At 52.2% G+C, this 24,402-nt stretch overlaps 1 protein-coding gene across 1 annotated transcript in view; it reads right to left on the reverse strand.

The window, feature by feature from the left end:
* The window catches only part of PLCH1 (phospholipase C eta 1), a 65,281-nt gene extending 52,429 nt beyond the window's left edge, over positions 1–12,852 (reverse strand). The window contains exon 1 of the mRNA XM_054166822.1: positions 12,744–12,852. Coding sequence (XP_054022797.1) covers positions 12,744–12,822 — 79 coding nt within the window. The 5' untranslated portion in view covers positions 12,823–12,852. The remainder of the gene's footprint in view (positions 1–12,743) is intronic.
* Between the last annotated feature and the right edge of the window lie 11,550 nt (positions 12,853–24,402).

The raw sequence follows: 24,402 nt of genomic DNA on the forward strand, positions 1-24,402 counted from the left end.
CAGGCTGCCAAGTAAATCCATCTGGGGCTCCAGCTAGAGAGCAGGAGGAGGAAAAAAGGCAGAGCAGAACTGAAGGTGGAGTTAATTAACCTTTGGAAGTGATGAATGCAGACTGCAGTGTGAGTGATGGCTGGAACTGATGCACTGACACTGCTCAGGACCAGCCACTTCTGCTCAAGAGAAATATTTATCTCTTCTGTTCTCAAATTACCTCGGTGCAAGCCACCGACAGTGAGTCAGCTGTGGGCAAACAATGAACTGACAGCCTCCCAAGTCATTTTATTACCAAAAATGAGGAGGCTCTGTGCATCTGAGGTTCATGCTGATCTGTTGGTAACGTGTGAAAAATGCCTTCAGACTTGGCACTTCCTTTCCAGGTGCCTGAATCAAGCAAGAGTCCCAAAGAAGTGCCAGTTAGGACCTTAAAAAAGGCTGCTGCAATTGTCACACAACCCCAGCAGGGCAGGGGCTGGAAGGGACCTCTGGAGCTCCCCAGCCCAAGCCCCTGCTCCAGCAGGGCACCCACAGCAGCTTGCCCAGCAGCACAGTGCCCAGAGGGGGTTGGAAGCTCTCCACACCAGGAGACTCCACAACCTCTCTGGGCAGCCTGCTCCAGGCCTTCAGCACCCTCACACCAAACAACTTTCTCCTCCTGCTCACATGGAACCTCCTGGCTGCCACTTTGTGCCCATGTCCCTGGGCACCACCGATAAGAGCCTGGCCCCAGCCTCTTGCCCCCCAGCCTTTAGCTCTTGCTGAGCGTTGCTCAGCTCCCCTCTGGGGCTGCTCTTCTGCAGGCTCTCAGCCCCAGGGCTCCTCACCGAGCTGCTCCAGGCCCTTCAGCAGCTCTGGAGCCTCCCCTGGACTCTCTCCAGTAGCTCCCTGAACAGTAAGTTCTGTAGCTCACCGCTGTGTCCCTGCATAGCTGTACCAGCTGCAACCCCAGTGTTCTGCTCTAGCAGCAACAAGATCACTGCAAAGCACCAAGACCCACCAGCAGACTCAGCCCAGAAGTCTGTCCCCCTCCCCCCAAGCCCTGCCCATCCCTCCTGTGAGCAGGAGCTGTGGGAGAACTCACGGCCAAAGCGCTGGCAGGCACGGAGCTGCTGCTGCCCGCAGGGGTTCATCACAGCCTCGTCAGGTGGAGGAGCAGTGACAGCACCCACAGCACCCATTCCTGCAGTGCTCCCTCTGCCCTGGCACATGAACTGGGGGGGGGTTGCAAGGCTGTCTTATCAGTATCAGTGCTGGCAGGCTAAGGCAATCCACAGCCTGGAGAAGGGCAGATCAGGTGCTCTGCCTCCTTCCACCACCCAGCCTCGTGAATATATTCATGCCTACACCAGCCAAAGCCCGAGCCGTGCAGAGCTGGGCCAGCCCTCCTGGGTACAGAGGGCACCCCAGGAGCCCAGCCAGGACCCCTCACACCACCAATACAGCCAGAGCTGGACACAAGGCACACCCTGCTGTCCCTGCTGTGTCACCACCAACACAGCCAGAGCTGGACACAAGGCACACCCTGCTGTCCCTGCTGCTCCTGCAGCCTTCAGCCACCTCCAGCAGGCAGTGCTGCTGACTGGAAGATCAACAGAAAGTGGGCACTTGATCTTTAAGGTTCCTTCCAACCCAAACCTTGCCATGATTCTGTGATTCAGCTGGCTAAGGAAAAGGGACACAGAATACCCTCAGACAATGTCACCAGCAGCCAAGGACTCAGTGTGAAATGTCTTTATCTGCACTTGAACACAGACTTCAACTTCAAAATTAAACCTGCTGCTTTCCTTCAAGGACTGTTCTAAACCCCCCTTACAATGAGCTAGTTCTTGTAAATAATTAATTGGAGAGAGATCCATTACCTTCTGCAGCTCAGAAGGCAGATGGAGTAACACCTGGACTCCTTCACCTAACTATGCATCAAAGCTTAATGTAGGGGTTTGTGTAACTGAAACCTCCAGAAGAAAGGCAGGGGTGGGATCTGGAGCACACCAGCCCCAACACAGGAGGCCCTTCCCTGAGAGGAGATAAGTGGCTTTGGGGTTCAAAATACAAACAAGGACTTGAGAGTATTTCCAGGAACTTTGCCTAGTTAAACAAAAAATCAGCTAAATGAGAAAGGGGGGGAGAAGAGGAGAGGAGAGGGAAAGGGAAAGGGGGGGAGAAGAGGAGAGGAGAGGGAAAGGGAAAGGGGGGGAGAAGAGGAGAGGAGAGGGAAAGGGAAAGGGGGGGAGAAGAGGAGAGGAGAGGGAAAGGGAAAGGGGGGGAGAAGAGGAGAGGAGAGGGAAAGGGAAAGGGGGGGAGAAGAGGAGAGGAGAGGGAAAGGGAAAGGGGGGGAGAAGAGGAGAGGAGAGGGAAAGGGGGGGAGAAGAGGAGAGGAGAGGGAAAGGGGGGGAGAAGAGGAGAGGAGAGGGAAAGGGGGGGAGAAGAGGAGAGGAGAGGGAAAGGGGGGAGAATAGGAGAACCAAAAAAAAAAAAAAAAAGGAAAAAATGAGAGAGAAAGAAAAAATAAAAACAAAAGGAAAAAGGGATAAGAAGCAGGAAAAAGAAAAAGCTGAATCAAGCCCCAAGCTTTTCTTTTACCCTGTTCCAGCGTGGGCAAAATGCTGTTTCAAAGGATCTGTGCCTTTTGGTGGCTCTGTTTGAGATGAGCTTGTTTGGGTTTAAACTGCAGCTAATCTTGTTAGAAAAGAGCTTCTGTAGCACCCAGTCCTGCCAGCCCAGCTTACAGCTAAGGGCAGTTTGGAAGTTTTGGGGGTATTTTTGTCCCTTTCCAAGCACACAACCCAACGTCATTAGGGATGAGCACAAGGAATGAGCTCCAGCTCCTCGAATTTCTCCCTCCCTCCACAGCATTTCCTCTGCATCCACTTAGAGGCTTCAACTAATTACCACTTTTCATCCAGCTCTGACTGAAAGTGAACAAAATCAGACATTGCAAACTACAAGTTACTGCAGAAAGTTATTCCAGACGTCTCCCTTTTCTGTCTCACCCTCCTACAAGTCTTGAGAAGCCACATCTGCCCCAGCCACTGCTGTCTGCTCCCAATTTACACATCATGTGCATCTGTGCCAGACTGTTTACAAGCACTAAGAGGATAAAAAAAACAAACCAGCAACCACAGCTAAAAACTCTTTCCCACATGTCACAGCTGAGAGATGAAAAGGTCAAGATGTGGTTTGTTCAAAGGCAAACCCATCTGCAGGGTTTCAGGGTAAGACACAGGTGCAGGTCTGTCAATCCCATCGGAGCAGCAGCTCAAGTGCAACCTGTGTCTTGATGGAGAAATCCACTTTCAGTTCGACACAAAGCCACCAAGACTTCATCTGAAACATCCTTTTACACATTGCCCTGACAGCAATCCTGTGTGCAACTCAGCAGTCACCAGGATCAGGTGACCTGCTTGGTCCAGGAGCACTCCCCAGGAATGTTAGGAGCTCTTCCCACAGCAATTCCAAACTCAGACATCCCACAGCAATTCTGAGCTCACACATCCTTACCTTTTTCTGGACTTAAATTTTTGTATACTTCAAGGTCTGCCATTAAATTTCTAACTCAAGCATCATTACTGGCAAGCAGGATGGAAATTCTCCCTGCAGGAAAGCCTCAGGTTCATCTTCCCCGGCCAACACAGATCGTTCCAAGTCCGGAGAGCGCTGCCAGCCCTGCTCTTCACAAGGAGGGCTGAAATCTCTGTGATCCACAGCACAGAGGGAGGAAAGCACAGATCCAGAGACAATCCTAGACAACTTTCTCCAACCCTAAAAAGCAAAGCCCGAGAGGGAAGCTGGAAGCATCTGCTCCGTGCTGCTGCTGCTGCAGGAAGGCAGTGACCACTCTTGGTGTGAGACGTGCCGGCTTCGGAGGCTCCCGGCACTAAGCACGCGGAACGCCTGGGGAGAGGAGCTCTGGAGGCAAGCAGAAGGAAATCCTGCTGCCACCTCGGGAGGCTGATCAGGAGCAGATTACCCTGCTCCAGTTAGAGAAGGGCAGAGTGACGCAGGCTGAATGCAGAGGAGAAAACCCAGCCTCGCTCCAGAGCAACTGGCAGCCTCTGCAGCCACGGGATGCTGCGAGGAATGAGGCGAGGACCTCTGGGGACCACGCTCCTTTCCTCCAGGCTTTGTGCCCCCTCCTCCTGCTCCTCTCACTAACTTGAAGGGGCAGAGCGACCCTGCAGAAGCAGCCCGGTTAGAGGCTGCAGCTGGTTTGGTCTGTGCATCACTGAGCATTTGCTTTCGTAAGAACAAGTGGTCTCCGGCGAGACGCCGAGCCTTCGCCCTCCCGGCAGCCACCAGCGCGCCGCTGGCTGAACGCTCTGCCAGCGTGAGCCAGCTCACTGCTACTGAAGCCAGCAGCTTTGTGGTCAGACAGGCACAGTGGGCAGCAACGTTCAGACTTGCATCTATGACACTGTCTTATGAGAGAGCCCAGGGGGACAAGGGGCTGGAAAGCACAGCAAGCATAAAGCATCACGTCTCGGATTGACTGGGTGGAAGGGACCTTGGCATGGCTTGGCTTGGAAGGGACCTTCTACTGGAGGGACACTGCTGCTGCAAAATGTGGATTTTCCAGCAGATGAGAAGCTGATGCAACTAATAGTTTTGCAATTACAGCATTAGAAGGGTATTAATTTCCTGCTTCATTGGCTTTGCCTTTTTCACTGTCAAAATAGCTGGAAACTGATACGAGGACTTCGCTCTGCTAAAGAGCCAGGAAAGTTGATTATCTCTTCACTCTTACAGTAAACAGAGAATGAAGGAAGCAGTTCACAACATCTTCATGTTCATCATCCAAATTTAATCTTAGACCTAAGCTGTAACACAAGCTCCTTGTGACAAGCAATGAGCAATGCAGAAAGCTTTATACTGGTTGGATGCAACCCCTGTAGTTGGTACCAGATCATAGAACGGTCTGGGTTGGAAGGGAGGTCCAAAGCTCACCCAGTCCAACCCCCTGCAGCCAGCAGGGACATCCCCAACCAGATCAGGTTGCCCAGAGCCCTGTCCAGCCTCACTTTGAGTATCTCCAGGGATGGGGCCTCAACCACCTCCCTGGGCAACCTCTTCCAGTGTTCCACCACCCTCATGGTGCAGAACTTGTTCCTCACATCCAATCCAAATCTGCTCTGTTCTAGTCTGAAGCCATTGCCCCTGGTCCTGTCCCTGCAGGCCTTTGCAAACAGTCTCTCTCCTTCTTGTAGCTCCCTTCAGGTACTGGCAGGCTGCTATTAGGTCTGATAGGAGCCTTCTCTTCTCCAGGCAGAACACCCCCAGCTCCCTCAGAGCTGCTCCAACCCCCTGAGCATTTTCAAGGCCTTCCTTGAAAATGATCAAAGCTGTTATCAACTCATTTGGCAGTAATAAAGACACACTTGTCTGGAAAGCTCACAAACATGCCAAGATGGAAGGGCAAAACCACTCAGCATTAGAACTCAGCCACCAGATACACCACCTTGACATGGATGCCACCCAGGAAACTCCTTTCACCAAAGGATGTGTCTAGGGACAGGCAGAGGAGTCTTCAAGGCACCTCTACATCCCATAAGGCACCAAGAAGCAGGTTCTTCAGCCATTTGGAACACTTTTTAAACCTATAGGAACTTTAATAGATCAGTTCCTTCACCTCTCCTATGAGGATGGGCTGAGAGAGTTGGGCTGGTTCAGTTTGGAGAAGAGAAGGCTCCAAGGTGACCTTATTGTGGCCCTCCAGTATCTGAAGGGGGCTACAGAAAAGCTGAGGAGGGACTTTCTAGGAGATTGGGTAATGACAAGACAAGGGGGAATGGATCCAAGCTAGGGGAGGGCAGGCTTAGATTGTAGACTTTAGGAAGAAATTCTTCCCCATGAAGGTGGTGAGAGCCTGGCACAGGCTGCCCAGGGAGGTGGTGGAAGCCTCCTGCCTGGAGGTGTTTGCAGCCAGGCTGGAGGTGGCTGTGAGCAACCTGCTGTAGTGAGGTGTCCCTGCCCATGGCAGGGGGTTGGAACTGGATGATCCTCAAGGTCCCTTCCAACCCTGATGATTTTATGATTCTATATCCTCCTTGCCCAGACATCTTTCAGTTATGCCTGTCTGTCCCCAGGAATGAGCTGTAGCTAGTTCACTAGATAAGCCAATAGACAGCCTGGAACACCAACTACTGCACTTTTGGGCTTCTCCCCCTTCACTTCTATAGCTCCCCTCAGAATTAATAGAACAGCAGCAGTGTGGAGTAATTTGCACAAGCCCAGAAATCCAACCATGTCCTGGGCTGCCAGTGTGAGCAGCAGGATTAGAGTGAGGGGACTCTGCCCCTCTGCTCTGCTGAGACCCTATCTGCAGCACTGCATCCAGTTCTTCTGTCCTCAGCACAAGAAGGACCTGGAGCTGCTGGAATGGGTCCAGAGGAGGCCAGAAAGATGATGAGAGGCTGAAGCAGCTCTCCAATGGAGACAGGCTGAGAGTTGGGGCTGTTCAGCCTGGAGAAGGCTCCAGGGAGACCTCAGAGCAGCCTTCCAGTACCTGAAGGGACTCCAGGAGAGCTGGGGAGGGACATTTGATAAGGGCTGGGAGTGCTAGGATCAGGGGCAATGATTTTGAGCTGGAAGAGGTGAGATCCAGACTGCAGATTGGGAAGAAATTCTTCCCCATGGGGGTGGTGAGACGCTGGAACAGGTCTCTGCCCAGGGAGGTTGTGGCTGCCTCCTCCCTGGAGGTGTTCAAGGCCAGGCTGGATGAGGTCTTGAGCAACCTGGGCTAGCAGAATATGTTCCTGCCCATGGCAGGGAGTTGGATCTAGATGATCTTTGGGGTGCCTTCCAACCCAGCCCAGTCTATGATTCTATGATTCACTTGTCCTGCTTCCCAAGCATCTTTGCAAAGTGGACACTAGGAGTATGTGCTACAAAGCAGGGTCAGTTGGGTGGGAGAAAAAGAAATCCCACAAGAGAGTTTGACTTATTTGGTTTGTTTTCATGTGGTTGGGTTTGGGTGTTTTTTTTCACTTAATACTTTCAGCCCCAAATGTCTGCTAGCAAAACAGAAGCTGTTTGCTCTGACAGCACAGCCACATTCCCACATTGTTATTGCCAGCAAACAAACAAAATCCTGATCTGCGTTTGCAGCCCCAAAGCCCTGAGAAAACGAAGCCTGGAGGCAGGCTGGGCTTTGTGTTTTTGGCACTCTCTGCAACAGGAAGGAGAAGAAAGCAGGTTCAGCCACCCCTCAAGGCTACTGTGAGCAGCAGAATTGCTTCTCTGCTCCCTTCTTCAGAGGCTGCTCAAATAGCTGCAGCCCAGATCTGTCTCCAGTTTGTTATTCTCTGTGTGCACACACCCGCTCTGGCTGGCTGCTACTGAAGAGAACTGACATTTTTTTGCTCCTGGGCAGATAAGGCTCCCCAGAGTCCCAGGCACAGCAGCAACCTCCACTCCTTTAACCAAAAATTTCAGGCATAAACAGATAAGACTTTTAATATCCTGCAAAGGCAGCTGCTAGCAGCTCTCCCTAATACAACTACAAAATTAGGAGGACTCCTTAGGCTGTTTGAATGCAGGCTCACATGCACGAGCCTCCAGTCCGACTCTGGGAGCCCGTGATTCAGTCACGGATCAAAGGCAGCCCATTGGAGCCCTGGGGGAAGGCACACAGCTGTGGATCTACAGTTTTCCTTGCCCAACAACATGCAAGTGTCTCAAAGCATCACTAGAACAAGGGAGAGAGCAGCTTGAGCTGTGCACAGCAGTGCTCTCCAGGCTGCAGTGGCAACACTGCTGCCTGTATTTGCTGTCCCCTGCACACAGGAGGCGAATCAGGACCACTTCGAGAGCTCTACAGCCTGACATTCACACCAATGTATTGCTTGCTGCTGCCACATTTACACCTTCAGAGCAAGACACAGAGGGTGCCTGTAGCATTTTTCCAGCCCAGAGTATGTTGGGTTTCCCTATGTCTGTTTAGATCCTCGTGGACAGCCCTCAGTTTGCTTGTGCCAACTTTCCCCAGCAGTTCAAAGAAGCCTTTTCCTCCCTGCCAATGCCTCTGCAGGCAGCAGTCACATCCCCTCACAGCCCTCCATTTTCTAAGCTAGACAAACCAGGTTCACCTCATCTCCACATCATAATCCTTTCCTCTGCCTGCCCCCAAGCTTCCCTTGTCTGAACACCACTGCCCAGAACTTAGGCTGGGCCTCACAGCACCAACACCTTCATCTCACTTCATGACACTCAAAACTGCATCTGCCTTCAACTAATGCATCACACCAGCAAGGTGCTGTCCTCCTCATACCATATCTCAGATGCTTTGTCCTCCACCACCTCCTCACTTGCAGCTGATGGGCCTCCCACACTGGAGCAGAAGACACTGCTTGTCTTCCAAGTGAGGTTCTTCAGCATTCACATTGTGCCCTCCAACACGTTATAACTTCAGTGCTGCACTCTCTAAGATGTTGGGGGGGGTTCTTCCCCTTTTGGTTACTTCTTGGGTTGGGTTTGGTGAGGGGTTTTTGGGTTGGTTGCTTTGTGGGGTGTTGGGTTTTGGTTGGGGTTTTTTTGTTTGCTTGGTTGTTTGGGTTTTGTTTTTTTACACAGGAGATGTTTAAACTACTTCTGATAAGAACAGAGCTTCAGCATGATTTATGCAGTCCACAAGAGCTTCTTGCATCTAAACACTTTGCCTGGAGGTGAAGACATGGAATACCAGCCACCCAGGTCCTTGACACGATGCAGGTCCCAGAAGGGTGTGAAGGAAAACCCAGAGATGAACACAGCTGAGCAGCAAAGTTCATGCTGTGTGAGAGAGCTGGGTTTGTCCAGCCTGGAGAAGAGAAGGCTTAAGGGAGACCTTAGCACCAGGACATGAAGGGTGGCTACCAGGAGGATGGAGACTCCCTCTGTACAAGGAATCCCATGGAGGAGACAAGGGGTGATGGGGACAAGTTACAGCTGGGCACATTCCCATTGGACTCCAGCAGCAAATATTTCCCCAGGAGAACAGTCAGGCACTGGAATCTTCTCCCAGGGGAAGTGGTGGATTCCCCTACACTGGACAGTTGTAAGACTCAGCTTGCCAGGGTGTTGGGCCAGCTCATTTCAGCTCTACTGTTACCCAGAAAGTTTGGACCAGATGATCTCCCTGGGGTCCCTTCCAACCTGGCATTCTGTGATTCTATCTCTGTAGAGGCTCTCTGTCTTGAAGCCTCTTCAGACAGACATTCCTGTGCTCTTGAAGAGCACTAGCTGAGGCAGTGGGATGTTTGTACCTGTCTTGCTTGCACCTGAGTGCAACAATTCTCTAGGCTCACCGAGAGATGATGACTGGGCCACCACAACGTGACCTTGACACAACAGGATGAGCCTGCTGCAGCTGGCTTAGCCCATTGCTCTGAAGCAAGGAGTGCAGTTGAGACAACATGAGCAGAGTGAATGGACATCACATCCCACCAGCAACACTCAAGTCCCTTTGGACACAGGTCTGGAAAGAGGTGGAGATGAAATTAGAAACTAAAGAGAGAGAATTAGTTACAGTTATGGCAATTCAATTTAAACAAAAGGGTTGGATCTCTGAGGGGACTCAAGAAGAAAAGATAACTGATGTAAGCTGACTCTAATGAGCCTGAGCAGCTACTTCCAGAACTTCTGAGACAAAATCAGCCATTTCCTAAGCAAGTCACAGCTTCTTTCTGCTTAATGATTAGAGCAAATTAGTATTCATCAATGGAGACAAACTAATCCAGGGTTCTGTGTGCTTGCTCCCTGAACAGCCACGCTCCCACTGTCAGAGTATGCAACCATAAGGGTTACAGCTGCCCAAAAATCAGGAAAACACTGTGTGAGTTAGAATTAATGGAGGCCAGAGCTGGACACATACAGCCCAAACACTGAAATGTCAGCAAGTCACAGGGGGCTGAGGCACAGAACCTTCCCTGTGAGCAGACAGAACCCTTCCCACCTAGAGTTCACAGCACATTTTTCTTCCCTAATTTCCCAGGGGTGGAAAAGAGTTTAAAATGAGTACAATGTCCTTCTGTCTGCTGGAGAGCAGGTGAGCTCAGGCACAGGTAAGGCCCATTTGAGCTGTTTGCTTAATCATACAAGGGCCAAAGTTCACTGCTCAGTCCCTGGCCCAGGTTGCCCCATCCCTAGAACCGTTCCAGGTCAAGTTGTTTGGGGCTATGAGCAGCCTGCTCTAGCTGCAGAAGTCCCTGCTGACTGCAGGGGGGTTGGACTAGTTACCTTGACAGGTCTCTTCAAACAAAAAGTATCCAGTGATTGGGTTCTCAGAGAGGCAAGGAGGATGGGAAGAAGTCCTCCAGTGAGGAGAGTGGTAAAATGCTGGAACAGGTTCCCTGGGCATGTGCTTGAGGCACCTTTCCTTGGGATCACACTGGATGTGGCCTTGGGCAGCCTGCTCTAGTTGGAGATGTCCCTGCTGACTGCAGGGGGGGCTGGACAAAATGACCTTTGAGGGTCCCTTCCAACCCAATGCAGTCTGTGAATCTGAAGCTGTGACTTCAGCTCTTCAGAGTCAAAGTAGCTGTCACTGCAGTGTCTTGCTTAGGTTGAAGGCACAAATAGGGAGTCCTGAAGGATTCTCTCAGGGAAAAATAATTAATCCTGTCTGCTCATGAATGAAAGGCAATTCAATTAAGCCACAGAATCTTTCTGGTCTTGGGTTGCTGCTAATGATGTCTCCTGCTTGAGACAGTTATCACTCTGCAGATTCATCCCTCACTGAGGAGGGATTAGTGGGCGTGCTGATGGGTCATCACCCAGCCTTTGCACCATCAGCAGGATAAAGACACTGAGCTGCACACCCATAAAACACCACCTTGGCTCACAGAGTATGGACCACACTCTTCTCTCACCTGATCTGCAAGAGCACAACTGCAAAACCACCTCCAAGATGTAGCTGCTGCAGTTATGGCCTCGGGCCTGAGAGCAGGCTGGTGGCCAGAGAGAAGCCTGATCAAAAGGCATTTATCAAAACACTGCAAGTGCTTCAATGCAGTGAAGGGAAACCTGGGTGAAGAGATCTGGGAGAGAGCTCAGAAGGAACATGATCCCACCAAAATCAGTGGGACTGCAAGCCTGATAAATCATGGAATGGCCTAGGTGGGAAGGGACCTTAGAGATCACCTACTCCAACCCCCTGCAATGGGCAGGGACACCTCTCAGCTAGACTCAGCTGCTCAAGGCCTCATCCAGCTTGGCCTTGAACACCTCCAGGAAGGAGGCATCTACAACCTCTCCAGGCATCCTATTCCAGAGTCTCACCAGCCTCCTACTGAAGAGCTTCTTCCTCAGCTCCAATCTAACCCTGCTCTCCCTCAGCTTCAAACCCTTCCCCCTTGCAGGGCTGGGCTCAGCACTGCTCCTTACCCTCACCCAGCTAAGGGAGAGAAACCAGTGTGGGGAACACACGTGCTCTCTAAGGTGATGCATCACAGAATTGTTTGGGTTGGAAAACACCTCTGAGATCATCAGATCCAACCTTCAACCTAAGACTGCCATGGTCATTAAATCCTGTCCCCAGGTGCCACAGCCACAGGTTTCTTGAACACTTCCTGGGATGGTGACTCCACCACCTCCCTGGGCAGCCTGTGCCAATGCCTGACCACTCTTGCAGCAAAGACATTTTTCCTAATATCAAGGTTTAAACCTGAAAAGAGGTCCTGCAAAGGAACTTCTTGGATAGAAGAATGTATTCTGAGTATCCCCTGCCTTTGCTAGCAGAAAGATATTCTCACTGATTAAGGATCAGTGTTATATATGGACTTTGCACAAAGGTCTGATCAATACCTGGAAGCACAGGTTTTTCCTCACACTTCCAATTCCCTCCTCTCCAGGAGGGCAGAGATTTGACTGGAGCACCTCTAGAAATGCCTCAGGAGGAAATGTCTAAGTGCAGAGCAGTGCCAGCCCACATGAGAACAATTAATCCATCTCGCCCCCAAATCCAATCACCATCTCCACATGCCCACAGCAGCTGCCTACTGCCTCTGCAGCTCCTCTCCAGCCTCTGAATGCTTCACCTAGAGCACCAACGAGGGGCCCTGACTGGAGCCACAACCCTCGGAGGGATCCCACAGCCTGAGGGGTGCAGAGGAGGAGGAGGAGGAGAAGAGACCCTGCAGACAGGGGGGTACAGAGGAAGAGGAGGGACCCCGCGGCCGGAGGGGCGCAGAGCAGGAGGAGGGACCCCGCGGCCGGAGGGGCGCAGAGCAGGAGGAGGGATCCCGCGGCCGGAGGGGCGCAGAGCAGGAGGAGGGACCCCGCGGCCGGAGGGGCGCAGAGCAGGAGGAGGGACCCCGCGGCCGGAGGGGCGCAGAGCAGGAGGAGGGACCCCGCGGCCGGAGGGGCGCAGAGCAGGAGGAGGGACCCCGCGGCCGGAGGGGCGCAGAGCAGGAGGAGGGACCCCGCGGCCGGAGGGGCGCAGAGCAGGAGGAGGGACCCCGCGGCCGGAGGGGCGCAGAGCAGGAGGAGGGACCCCGGGGCCGACTCGGCAGTACCGGGCGTGGGGGCGGCGGTCCGGGAGCTCCCCCTGGTGTTCCCGTAGGGCAGCGCCGGCAGCCAGCCCGCGGCCGTCTCTGTGCCCCCCAGCCCACTGTACCGAGGGGAACAGCCCCCAGCTGCGCTTTGCACCCGCCAGGAGCCGCCGCACGGTGAAGGCACGGCCGAGGCTGGGTACCAAGGCGATGGACAGGATCCCGCTGGGGACCCGAGCGGCTCCTGCCAGCGGGACACAGACCAAAGCCGTAACTGTCACTCACCGTGGAACACTCCGTTGTCCACCAGGAAGTGCCTGCAGTACTGCAGACAGCTCCTCTTCTCCAGACTCCAGTAACTCATGGTGAGGTGACCTGCTGCTCACCATCCAAGCAGGGGCCCTGTGGGGACAAGCAGAGCAGGGGGATGACCGCAAGAAATCCAACGCGAGCCCTGTGAGCACCGACCCGTGCCCTGCGCCTTCAGCAGCTTCACACCAGGCGTTACCAGAGAGCTGGCACATCACTCTCCAGACATGCCCCTCTCCAGGGCAAGGTGGATCCACCTGCACCCACGGGTGGATCACTCAGACTGAGCTGGGGACCAGTTGCCAACAACCATTACAACCAGCCAGCTCCAGGCTGCTGAAGCAAACCTACCCTACCCTGCACCCACCCCACTCTGCTACAGCCACTCCCCAGCCACCACAGGAGGCTGTAGGGCCATGGAGAGATGATCAATTAAATCTACTTAATTGTGGGGCCATGGAGAGATGATCAATTTGATTGTGGGGCCATGGAGTGATGATCAATTAAATCTACTTAGTTGTGGGGCCAATTGAATCTGTTTGATGATGCTGACCCATAGGTAACAAGCTACAGACACATCAGACAACACCATGAAACTACAAATCCTCCCCAAGAGAAGGTCATTAAAAAAGGCAAATCAAAGGGAATTAGCTCCTGATTTTGAGGCCACAGAGCCCCTTGAGCACTTCCCCTGCACCAGCACACCCCTGCCCTTGGTGTCCATTGACCCATGGCAGCCTGAGAAGAACTCTCTTGGGGCCAGGCTCCCTCAGCCTGTCCTCATAGCAAAGGTGCTCCAGCCCTGGGATCATCTTTGTGGCTCTCCCCTGGACTTGCTCCAGCAGTTCTATTGAACTTCCATGCAAAGAATGCCAGCCTTTTGTTGAGCCAGTTGGAGACAGTGGCAAGCCACCCCTGCCAGCAGGAGTTGCTGTGCACTGATGGGAGCAGCCAGACAAAAGAGCATTTGATAGCTCTGTGATACTTCTTGCTGGAATGAAAAAAATAATCACACATCCCCCATGGAGTCCTTGATCTCCTGACACCAAATCCTTCCACTGGATCCTCTCTCTTTGCTCTTTAATCAAGTTCAAGATGCTCATCAATCCAGATCCTCCTTCCTGCTACAAGCCTGCTTTGGTCTCCCATTTTATCCCCCTCCCACCTTCACTCTGGGCAGCCCAGCTGCCTTCTCACCCACACTTGGCACACACGACTCCAACTCTTTATCCATTAGCAGGATGTAAGGGCACTGCCACTGAAGCCTCCTCATAAAGCTATTGCCAGGCTTCATAACCAGTTACCCCCAGTGAAAGACCACAGCACCCTGTAAATGCCCTCAGGGCAGCTCTGCTGAGGAGCACAGCAGTCTTGCTCAAGAGATTTGAAAAGGAAACCAAAACCCATCTTCAGTCACAGCCAACAGGACTCAAACTGTCCTTCATGACCAGTTTAGCTACAAACACCTCCTGGGACCCAGACACCATGCTCAGCTCTAAGGGAACAGGATCTGGAGAACCTTTCCCCTTCCCCATGCATAGATTCATTGAATGGGTTGAGTTGGAAAGAACCTTGGAGATCATCCAGCTCCAACCCCCCTGCCATGGGCAAGGACACATTCCACCAGCCCAGGCTGCACAAGGCCACATCCTGCCTGGCCTTGAACACTTCTAGGGAGGGGACATCCACAGCCCCCCTGGGAAACCTGTTCCAGTGTCTCCCCACCCTCACTGTAAAGAATCTCCTCCTGATATCCAGTGTACATTTCCCCTCCTCAAGCTTCCATCTAATTTCCTGGGATCCAACCACTGTGCTCAGCTGTAAGTGAACAGAAGGACCTGGAGAACCTTTCCCCATGCATGGTTGTGCCAAATGCTGTCTCCAGCAGCAGAGTCCACTGGGAATGTCCCCAGCAGTAACCTGTCCCCATCACCCCTTGTCTTCTCCCTGGGACCCCTTGTACAAAGGGAGTCTCCATCCTCCTGGTAGCCACCCTTCATGTCCTGCTCCATGGTGCTAAGGTCTCCGCTAAGCCTTCTCTTCTGCAGGCTGAACACACCCAGCTCTTAGCCTTTCCTCACATAGCAGGGCTGCCAGGCCTCTCAGAACTGAGAGGGAAATGCTCAAGTGGCATCCACAGCATTTCTGCTGCAGGTTTGTGAGGAGGCTGTGGTTGCAGATGTGGGATTTGCCTCTCTGCTGGTGCTCTGTGGGGAGATGGTCTGAATGACCCACTGCAGGTGCGAGCCAAAAAAGCCTCTCTGTCTTGCTCCATTTCCAAAGCACCCCAGCCTCCATCCCAGAATGTGTTTGGGGTATGGCCCAGGTACTGTTTACATCACAGGCATATTCCACTCCACTCTGGGAAGCTAAGCACCGATTCTGGCTGCCTCTGCCAAACTTTGCCTTCTACACATCTTGGCCTTCTGCCCTTGCCAGCCATGAGCCTTCATTACAGCTTGCCATAACTAGGGCCACTCTTCCAGCACTAATTAGCAAGGCACAAGCTGTTAGCTACTTTTAAAGGGTAGGAATAATTCTTCCACCATGGTCCAGCCTACTGCCAGGCTTTCTGCTTTAGGCTGTAAAAATACAAGTGGCATGGGGTGTTAATTAAGGAAAGCCCATCAAATATTCATCACCAAGAATGTGCACACAATACAAAGAGATCTTATCTCCTGCTCAGCTCCCACACAGAACTGCTATCACTGGGGAGATTTATGGGGAAAACGTTGCTGTCAAGAGGTAGAGAGCAGTGAAAGAAACCCTTCAGCCCCCTCCCCTCCCTTTCATGCCTCATGCCCATACAATACTCCTTTGTCCTCGCACAAAGGGTTCTCCCACACCACGGTGGCCCCACAGAACAAAGGTTCTCCCTGGCACCTAGGGAATGAAGGCAGAATCCCAAAGTGGCTGCACCAGCTGACACAAACATCCTGCAAGAAAGCCCTCCTCAGAAACACCAGCACGGCTTTGGATGGCCCTCAAAGTGCTCTGCTCTCTCCCTCCCGGAGCCCTGCAGAGAGCCCAGCCAAGGCCATGCCTCAGCGGATTGTCCACACCAAGGAGCAGCAAACAAAACCCCAGCTAAGGGCATGCTTTGGGGCAAATACCACCGTTTCAAATCAACATGCACTTGGGAACACCACTGTGCACAAATCTGCACCATTTCAGCAAGGGTAACACAGTGGGGGGGGGAGAACATTTGGTGGCATAGCTCAGAATGTCCATGGGGTAATACCTGGGGAACTGCTTTTCACTGACTGTCAGGTTAGAAGGGACCTCAATAATCATCTGGTGTAGCCCCCTTTTTGTTCAATACACGTGGCATAAGCTTCCTACATGTAGAACAAGCTGCATGAGTAAAAAGTGCCCAGGAGCATGCCATGGTGTATGAGTAGGAAAGGACTGTCCCACCAAAAAATCATCCTTGGCAAAAAAACCCAAAACAGGCACCAAGACCCTGAGCAGAAATCAATCTGAGTTCAAAAATCAGTCTGTGTAGCTGCTTGGTAACACAACCAACTCAGAGAGAGCTGAACACACTCCTACCCTTTCTGCTCTGCAGCTTCGGGCTATCACTCACAAGCAAAGTTCCTGCAGGTTCAGCCCCCAGCCTGGCACCTTCATCCCAAGAGGCAGACTGATTGATTGATTGATTGGTTGGTTGGTGCCTCGATACCCTGGTGATGAGATGTTACTCCAGTGTGTGAAAAAGCCATTGACTTCACCTCTGGAGAAAGTCTGTTAAGGTGTAAAGTGAGCAAGGGAGCACAGTCTGTGGTCTGCAGGAACACAGCAACATGAAGCAGCTCTATCTTCACAGACTCAGTGCCGGGCTGGAAAGGACACCAAGGATCAGCTGGTGCAACCCTTCTAGGTAACAGCAGAGCTCCAATGAGCTGGCCCAGCACCCTGGCAAGCTGAGTCTTAAAACTGACCAATGTAGGGGCCTCCACCCCTTCCCTTGGGAGATGATTCCCATGTCTGACTGTTCTCACTGGGAAACCTTTTCTTCTGGAGGTCAGTCAGAATCTGCATTTCAACATCTGCAGGGGACCTACAGAAAAGCTGGGGAGGGACTGTTCAGAAGGGGCTGTGGGGATAGGACAAGGAACAATCGTTGAAACTGGAGCAGGGCAGATTTAGGTTGGACATCAGGAGGAAGTTCTGCACAGTGAGGGTGGTAAAACACTGGAACAGGCTGCCCAGGGAAGTGGCTGAGGCCCCAGCCCTGGAGATAATCAAGATCAGACTTTGTGTGACCCTGAGCAACCTGCTCTAGTTGGAGGTGTCCCTGCTGAGTGCAGGAAGACTGGAGAAGATGACTTTTAAGGGTCCCTTCCAACCCAAACCATTCTGTGACAGGCTCTCAGCTCTGGCTGTCATGGCTAGCACTATCCAGAAAGCAGCAGCATAATCTAAACATTTACCTGCAGTACTTCACCTGGACACAGAGCAGGTCCCAAATGTGAAGTTCTTCATAGAAAGAGAGATTGGCCATTGGGATGTGCTGCCCAGGGAGGTGGTGGAGTCACCATCACTGGAGGTGTTCAGGAAGAGACTGGATGGGGTGTTTGGTGCCATGGTTTAGTGGATCAGATGGTGTTGGGTGATAGGTTGGACTGGATCTCAGGGGTCTTTTCCAATCTGGTTTGTTCTATTGTGTTAAGCACTGGTCCATTTAGCACCAGGGAGGAGCTGGTCCGAGTGCCGTGCACAGCTCTCTTGAGAGCAGATTAACTGGTAGTTAAGTGAGATGTGTACAGGGTGGAGACTGCTGATCTCCCCTTCTGAGCTGCCCCTCTCCCCCTGAGTTTCTGAAGCACTTATCTGATAAGAGCCTGAAGTCAATCAGGCACCATGAATCCTTGGGAATCCTTCCTCATAACAGGACAGACACTGCAGCTCACTTCCCTCTGACAAAACCACTGAGAGTGTGATGCTTTAGGAAGGATGCATTCCTTCCCCTCCTTAGGGCAAAACAGTGTGGCAGGAACAAAGAGTGTGAAAAGTTCTACCAGGGGCTTGCAAAATAAAACCCTTCCTGTGGGCATGCAACAGAAAAGCAAGTCCAGAAACCCACTGAATTGTTCAGAGGGCTCCAGATTGCACGAGCTTGCACCTGATGCAGAGCTGCCAGTGATAAATGTCACACTAAAAGCAGCTCAGATGCTACAACTGCCTTAGAGGGGAAATAAAGGATTATAACAACAAATGAAATAGGTTGGCAGTGAAAAGAGCAACAGAGGCAAGCAAAGGGCACACTAAGTGTGTGAGGAGAAATAATGCTGTGTGAGCTGCAGCCAGGGCCAGAGAGCACTCTAATGCTTACAGGAGACATCTGCACAGGAGGGCAGAAGGACCATCTGGCCAGCACTAAGTAGCAGGAATACAGCAGCCAGGGAAAGCCTGGGCTTTAACCTGGCAGCTGATGGTGGTGGGGGCACTGAAGTGGCTGCTGACTGCTGTCCTGTGCACCCAGCTAGCTGCCAGGTATTGCAGACAGAGCAAGCACCAAGGCTGGGGGAGCTGGGGGTGTTCATCTTGCAGAAGAAAAGGCTGGGGGGACCTTAGAGCTGCCTTCCAATGCTGAAGGCATCCTACAGGAAGGCTGCATCAGGGTGTCTAGAGACAGGCCAAGGGGGAATGGTTTGAAGCTAAGGGAGAGCAGGGTTGGACTGGAGCTGAGGAAGAAGTTCTTCAGTGTGAGGATGGTGAGATTCTGGAATATGCTGCCCAGAGAGGCTGTGGATGCCTCCTCCCTGGAGGTATTGAAGGCCAGGTTGGATGAGGCCTTGAGCAGCCAAGTCTAGTTGAGAGCTGTCCCTGCCCATGGCAGGGAGATTGGAGTAAATGATCTCTGAGGTCCCTTCCAACCTAGGCCATTCTGATTCTGTGAACTCCTGGTACAAATCCCACTTGGAACTTTCTTGGAGCATGGTGAGGTAGCAGTCAAGAGAGCTAACTGATTGATCCATTTGAGAGCAGGCAAAAGATGTACTTGCACACTTCAGGAACAGAAGGAGGGCTGCCCAGACAGGACTGAAGGTCCTTCTGTACAACCTGAGTTCAAGAAAGAAACATCCAGACCAAGCTCTACATAAATGATGGGATGAGAGGAAATGGTCTGAAGTTGCACTGGGGGACATTTTGGTTGGTTATCAGAAGAAAGTTCTTCCCCAGAGGGGTTCTCAGCCTGCCCAGTGAGGTGATTGCATCTCCATCCCTGGAGGTGTTTAGAAGAGGCAGAGATGTGGAGCTGAGGACCATGGTTTAGGAGCAGCCTTGGCAGACTTAGAGAATGGTTGGACTCAAGGACCTTTAAAGGTTTTTTCCCCACCAAAGGGATTGCCTGATTCTGCCATTCTCATTTCCAAAGGTGCCACCAGCACTCAGCAGCTTGGCAAGGAGCTGCCCTGGAAATCAGAGAAGACAGGAGGACACCTCTCAGACATGCTCTCCAAAGTCCAAGGGCTCAGCCCTTTGTTCTACTGAGAGCGGGAAGTAGCAGATACTGAGGAGAGGCAGTGAAGTCACTTGCAGTTCTGTTGACACAAGGCACAACCAGGAACATTTGTGCTCTCACCAACTTTATCTCCCTGAAGCACATTAAAATAAGCTGCAGGGTTTCCCCTGGGTTAGTTTAATGGTAGCCACCAAGAGGAACCTCTGCCCAGGCTTTATGCACCAGAGCAAGAGCTGCTGTTTCCAGTCCACGTTTTTACTTTCTAAAAGAAAGTAGCAACAAATGTTGGGGTTGAGCTTTGTCAAGTAGCAACCAACCTGCTGGCAGAGCAACCTTCCAGCCTTCAGAGAGCAGCTGCTGCACAGGGGGGGCTGTATTGCCTTTTCTAAACGGTATCCACTAAGCCAAGTATCACAGTATCACAGTATAACCAAGGTTGGAAGAGACCCCAAGGATCATCAAGTCCAACCTGTCCCAACAGACCCCACAACTAGACCATGGCACCAAGCGCCACGTCCAATCTCCCCTTGAACACCTCCAGGGACGGCGACTCCACCACCTCCCTGGGCAGCACATCCCAATGACGAACGACTCGCTCAGTGAAGAACTTTTTCCTCACCTCGAGTCTAAACCTCCCCTGGCACAGCTTGAGACTGTGTCCCCTTGTTCTGGTGCTGGTTGCCTGGGAGAAGAGACCAACCCCTTCCTGTCTACAACCACCTTTCAGGTAGTTGTAGAGGGCAATGAGGTCACCCCTGAGCCTCCTCTTCTGCAGGCTAAGCAACCCCAGCTCCCTCAGCCTCTCCTCACAGGGCTGTGCTCAAGGCCTCTCCCCAGCCTTGTTGCCCTTCTCTGGACACCTTCAAGTGTCTCGATGTCCTTCTTAAACTGAGGGGCCCAGAACTGGACACAGGACTCAAGGTGTGGCCTAACCAATGCAGAGTACAGGGGCACAATGACCTCCCTGCTCCTGCTGGCCACACTATTCCTAATACAGGCCAGGATGCCATTGGCCCTCTTGGCCACCTGGGCACACTGCTGGCTCATGTTTAGGCGGGTGTCAATCATCACCCCCAGGTCCCTCTCTGTTTGGCAACTCTCCAGCCACTCTGACCCCAGCCTGTAGCTCTGCAAGTAGCCCCTGGGTGTGAAGTTCAGCCACAGTTACACCCCAAACCCCCCAAATCTGAAGAGATGATAAACAACCTTTCATGGGGCATCCCCCCAGCTGCAGTCTTGGGCTTCTTACCTCCCTAAGCCCCTGGCCGTTGCCTCAATATTGCTAAGCATTTAAGCTGGTCTGAATTCAGGCAGATTTAGATTCAGCTGTCACACAAAGCCAGGCTCCCAGGGTTCCCACACATCATCTGTGCAAATCTCCTCCTTAAGCAGCGTCAAACATCAACATTCCCTCCAAATAAGAACCTGCCTGAATGGTGCAGGAGCCCTGCAGGACGGGCAGGGCACGCTGCCTGCAGCAGAGACCTGCAGTGCCGACACAGAATGACACTTGGGCCCCAGATTCACGGTGCTTTGGTCATCTAAAAAGCAAGGGTTCACCCACCTGTGGTGTAAATTAGGTCACAAATGTCTGGGTACTGTCCAGAGGTTATTGCTCTCATCTTTTAAAAAGTGCTGGGGTCCCCACATCAGAAGGGCATGGAACTGCTGGAGTGAGTGCAGAGGAGGGCCACAGAGATCCAAGGGCTGGAGCACCTCTGCTCTGAGGATAGGCTGAGGGAGCTGGGGCTGTCCAGCATGGAGAAGAGAAGACTCCAGGGGGACCTTAGAGCTGCCTTCCAGCACCTGAAGGGATCCTACAGGAAGGCTGCAGAGGTGTTAGCCCACAAAACAGCCAACTTCATCTGTCCTCCCCACAGCTAACAAACAGCAGACCCCAACCTTCCCCTGGCTCTTAGTTCTGATGGAGCTTTTGTTTCAAGTCATTTCTCAGCTCCTTCTGGGAAGTCCTGAAAAGCATGTGTCAGCACAGCTCACTGCTGAGGAAGGCATTAGAAAGGATTTGAACTGACTCCCCATGGCAACAGACCCTGAAAGGGAATTAGCATTTGCCCCCCATTCCTCAAGAAGCCTAAAAGGAGGGTTTTTTCCTCCTATTTAAGGAATTATTTCCAGGAGGGCAGGCAGCTCAGTGGGCACAGCTTCAGAAGACACCTACCTTGCCCAGCCTGGGCTCAGCACAAGTCATCCCACTGGACTCTCTAGCTCTGGCTACTTAGCAATTGACAGGCAGGCCCCTGAGGAATGGCCATCAGGACCCTTGGTGTTTGTCACCAACTGGCACAGTTGATAATTGCCAATGCTCTTCCATTATCTTGTGGGGACACTACCAAACACCCATGCCTGGAACCAAGGCCAAACAAAGAACATGGGAAACACATTGATGTGAGGCTCAGCAGTGCCTGATTTAGACCTGTGCAGGGAGTCAACACATCCCATACTCAGGGACACGCTTGGTCATGCTCAGAGTGCATGGGTACAAGAGCTCTGTGTCAGCTCCAATAAATCAAGTAATGGAGCATGGACAGCTTTACCCAACAGCTTGTCTCCACTTGAAGCTTCTTGCAAGCAACCTTGAGCTATTTGAAGTTGAAGAGACTCACATGGGCATGCCAAAGATGACAGACTGCTTTAATGCACATGGCCAAGAGCCCTCGAAGCACTTCTGCATGGTTCACCAGAGGACCTGAGCTGTTGGAGAGGCACATGCCCAGCAGCATGGCCCTGGCTTCTTCTAGCACTGCAACAGGTGGCTGCTTCCAAATTCCTATCAGCGGCTCTGCCCACCTCTCCCTTCCTCTCCTCTGCACTTCCATTGCCTAAAACTACCACAGGAACCTTAATAAGCATCTATCTGTGGCAGCAGGTACTTCCTCACCTTCTGGAGCCCCCAGTCTGCCTCTCCATCTCTGAGAGGCACCCTCAGCTACCCAGATGCAACTACACAGTCTTTCTGTAAAGCCAGATGTCCAGCACAAGGCTCCATAACTCTGGGGATGAAGGGCTGGAGAGCAGCCCCATGGAGGAGGCCTTGGAGAAGCTGGAGAAGAGCCAGCACTGAGCACTGCCAGCCCAGCCCCAGCCTGCCCTGGGGATTCTGCCCCTCTGCTGTGCTCTGCTCAGACCTCCCCTGCAGTGCTGGGGCAGCTCTGGAGCCCTCAGCACAGACAGGGACAGGGGAGGCCACAGCAGTGCTGGCAAGGATGGAAGCTCTCTGCTGTGGGACCAGGCTGGGAGAGTTGGACTTGGTCAGCCTGGGGAAGAGAAGGCTCCAGGGAGACCTTCTGGTGGCCTTGCAGTGCTTCAAAGGCTGAGCAGAAAGCTGGGGACAGGCTTGTGAGCAGGGTCTGCTGGGAGAGGCCAAGGAGAGATGGTTTGAACTGAAAGAGGAAGAAATTTTTTACTCTGAGGGTGGTGAGACCCTTTCCCAGGTTTCCCAGAGAGGTGGGAGATGCCCCATCCCTGGAACCACTCCAGGTCAGGATGTCCCTGGCCTGATGACCTTGAAACATCCCTTCCCACCCAAACCAGTCTGTCATTCTACAAGTCAGGAAAGCAGAGGGCAAGCTCAGATCTCTGGAGTGATGATAATGGCTTCTGTGTCCATGGAGCTGGAACAAGAAAGGCACCTTTATTACAGAAAGCAAATCATTTCCTAAAATAAACAAAAAAGGGGGAAACAAAACCAGTTCCACACACCCCTTCCCACCCTGGCAATTAGATCAGTCTGCATTAACACTGGGCAAGCTCAACAGCACTCCAGTGGAAACACCTCCTGCTCACAGACTTGGAAGCAAGGGCACATTGATCCCTAGTGCAGTTCAGACCCAGTGGTTTCAACTAATTAATCTCCAGCGCCCCAGGGAACCACGCTTTGCTGGGCAGAAACTGCTCTGACACCCTTCCACCATCAATGCCCAGAAACACTCTGCCTCCTGGTGTGCCAGGATGAAAACACCCTAATAACTGTGCTCATAAAGCACCCTCACCTCATTTGATAACATTGAGGCATTAAAGGAGTTCCTGTAAGACCCTGCAAGGGGATTAGGCACGGTAGCCTTACCTCCTTTGAAGGCAAAGCTGTCCTATTAAAGACAATACAGGAGGTCTCTAACAGACCTCTGCTTCCCAAACGCTGGGGTCTTTGTGGTATTTCTTTAACACTCAGACTTCTCTGAACCTAGTAAAGCAACCCCAGGCAAACAAAAAGCCCCAGCACCACACCACCCTGTGTAGAATCTGGCACGAGACTGCTCAAGCTGGCATGGAGAGCAGGACCCACAGCTGCTGTTCCTGCTGGTACCAAAGTCTAACCAGCACTGCTGCTGGCAAAAATCAATCCCCTCTCTCCAGGGATGAGACAGCCACCCAGGATGTCTTCACTGCTGGCTGCTCCTGACCATCACAGCCCCATCTGCAAATCCCCAGGATCTCCAAGCCCTGTCTGAGCTGCCTGACCTCTGCCATCCAGGTTAGCAATTTAAATTGAAGCAGATCTTGGGTGGCACTTTAAACACAAAACAATGATTCAGAGTTCGTTAAGGGAAAACCCTTCCATTTCTAGAAAGGCTGCCCTGTAGAGCCAGCAGAATACACAGCTTCAGGGGTAAAGCCTTCCCCAGAAATAAGCAGCAGCTAAATGTTGAGCAGAGAGGACTGATTTCAGCCTGGGTTTCGATGCTCATCAGAAAACTTGTGTCACTGCCACGGGTGCTTGTTTTAAACTACAGAGTGGCTCATGCTGAAAACCTGGGGTCTGCTAACGGGGGGTGGCCTCTCCTCTGCTTTTCTGGAGTGAAAATTGTACTCTCCTTCACAAAGGCTGCTGGGTTGGGGATCAAAGCCATCGTGGGACACCCGCCTCACAGGGTGAAAGGACAAGAAGCATTAAATCAATTCCCTAGGCAACCTCCCAGGCTGAGCCGGTATTGTCGGCATAATGAGTTGTGCAGGGCTGGATCCAAACCCACCAGCTGATCCCCGGTTTCAGAGACAATAGGGAGCAGAAAACTGCCACTGAGCAGATCATTTCTCACCAATCATGCACCTATGAGGATAAAACTTTGCTTTTTCCTCCCCCCAGCCTACTGGCATGTTTAAACCTAGAAAAAGCTTCCTTCAGAGTTTAAAAGAGACAAAAGTAGC

The sequence above is a fragment of the Dryobates pubescens genome, chromosome 13 (assembly GCF_014839835.1).
Source record: "Dryobates pubescens isolate bDryPub1 chromosome 13, bDryPub1.pri, whole genome shotgun sequence".
NCBI lineage: Eukaryota > Metazoa > Chordata > Aves > Piciformes > Picidae > Dryobates > Dryobates pubescens.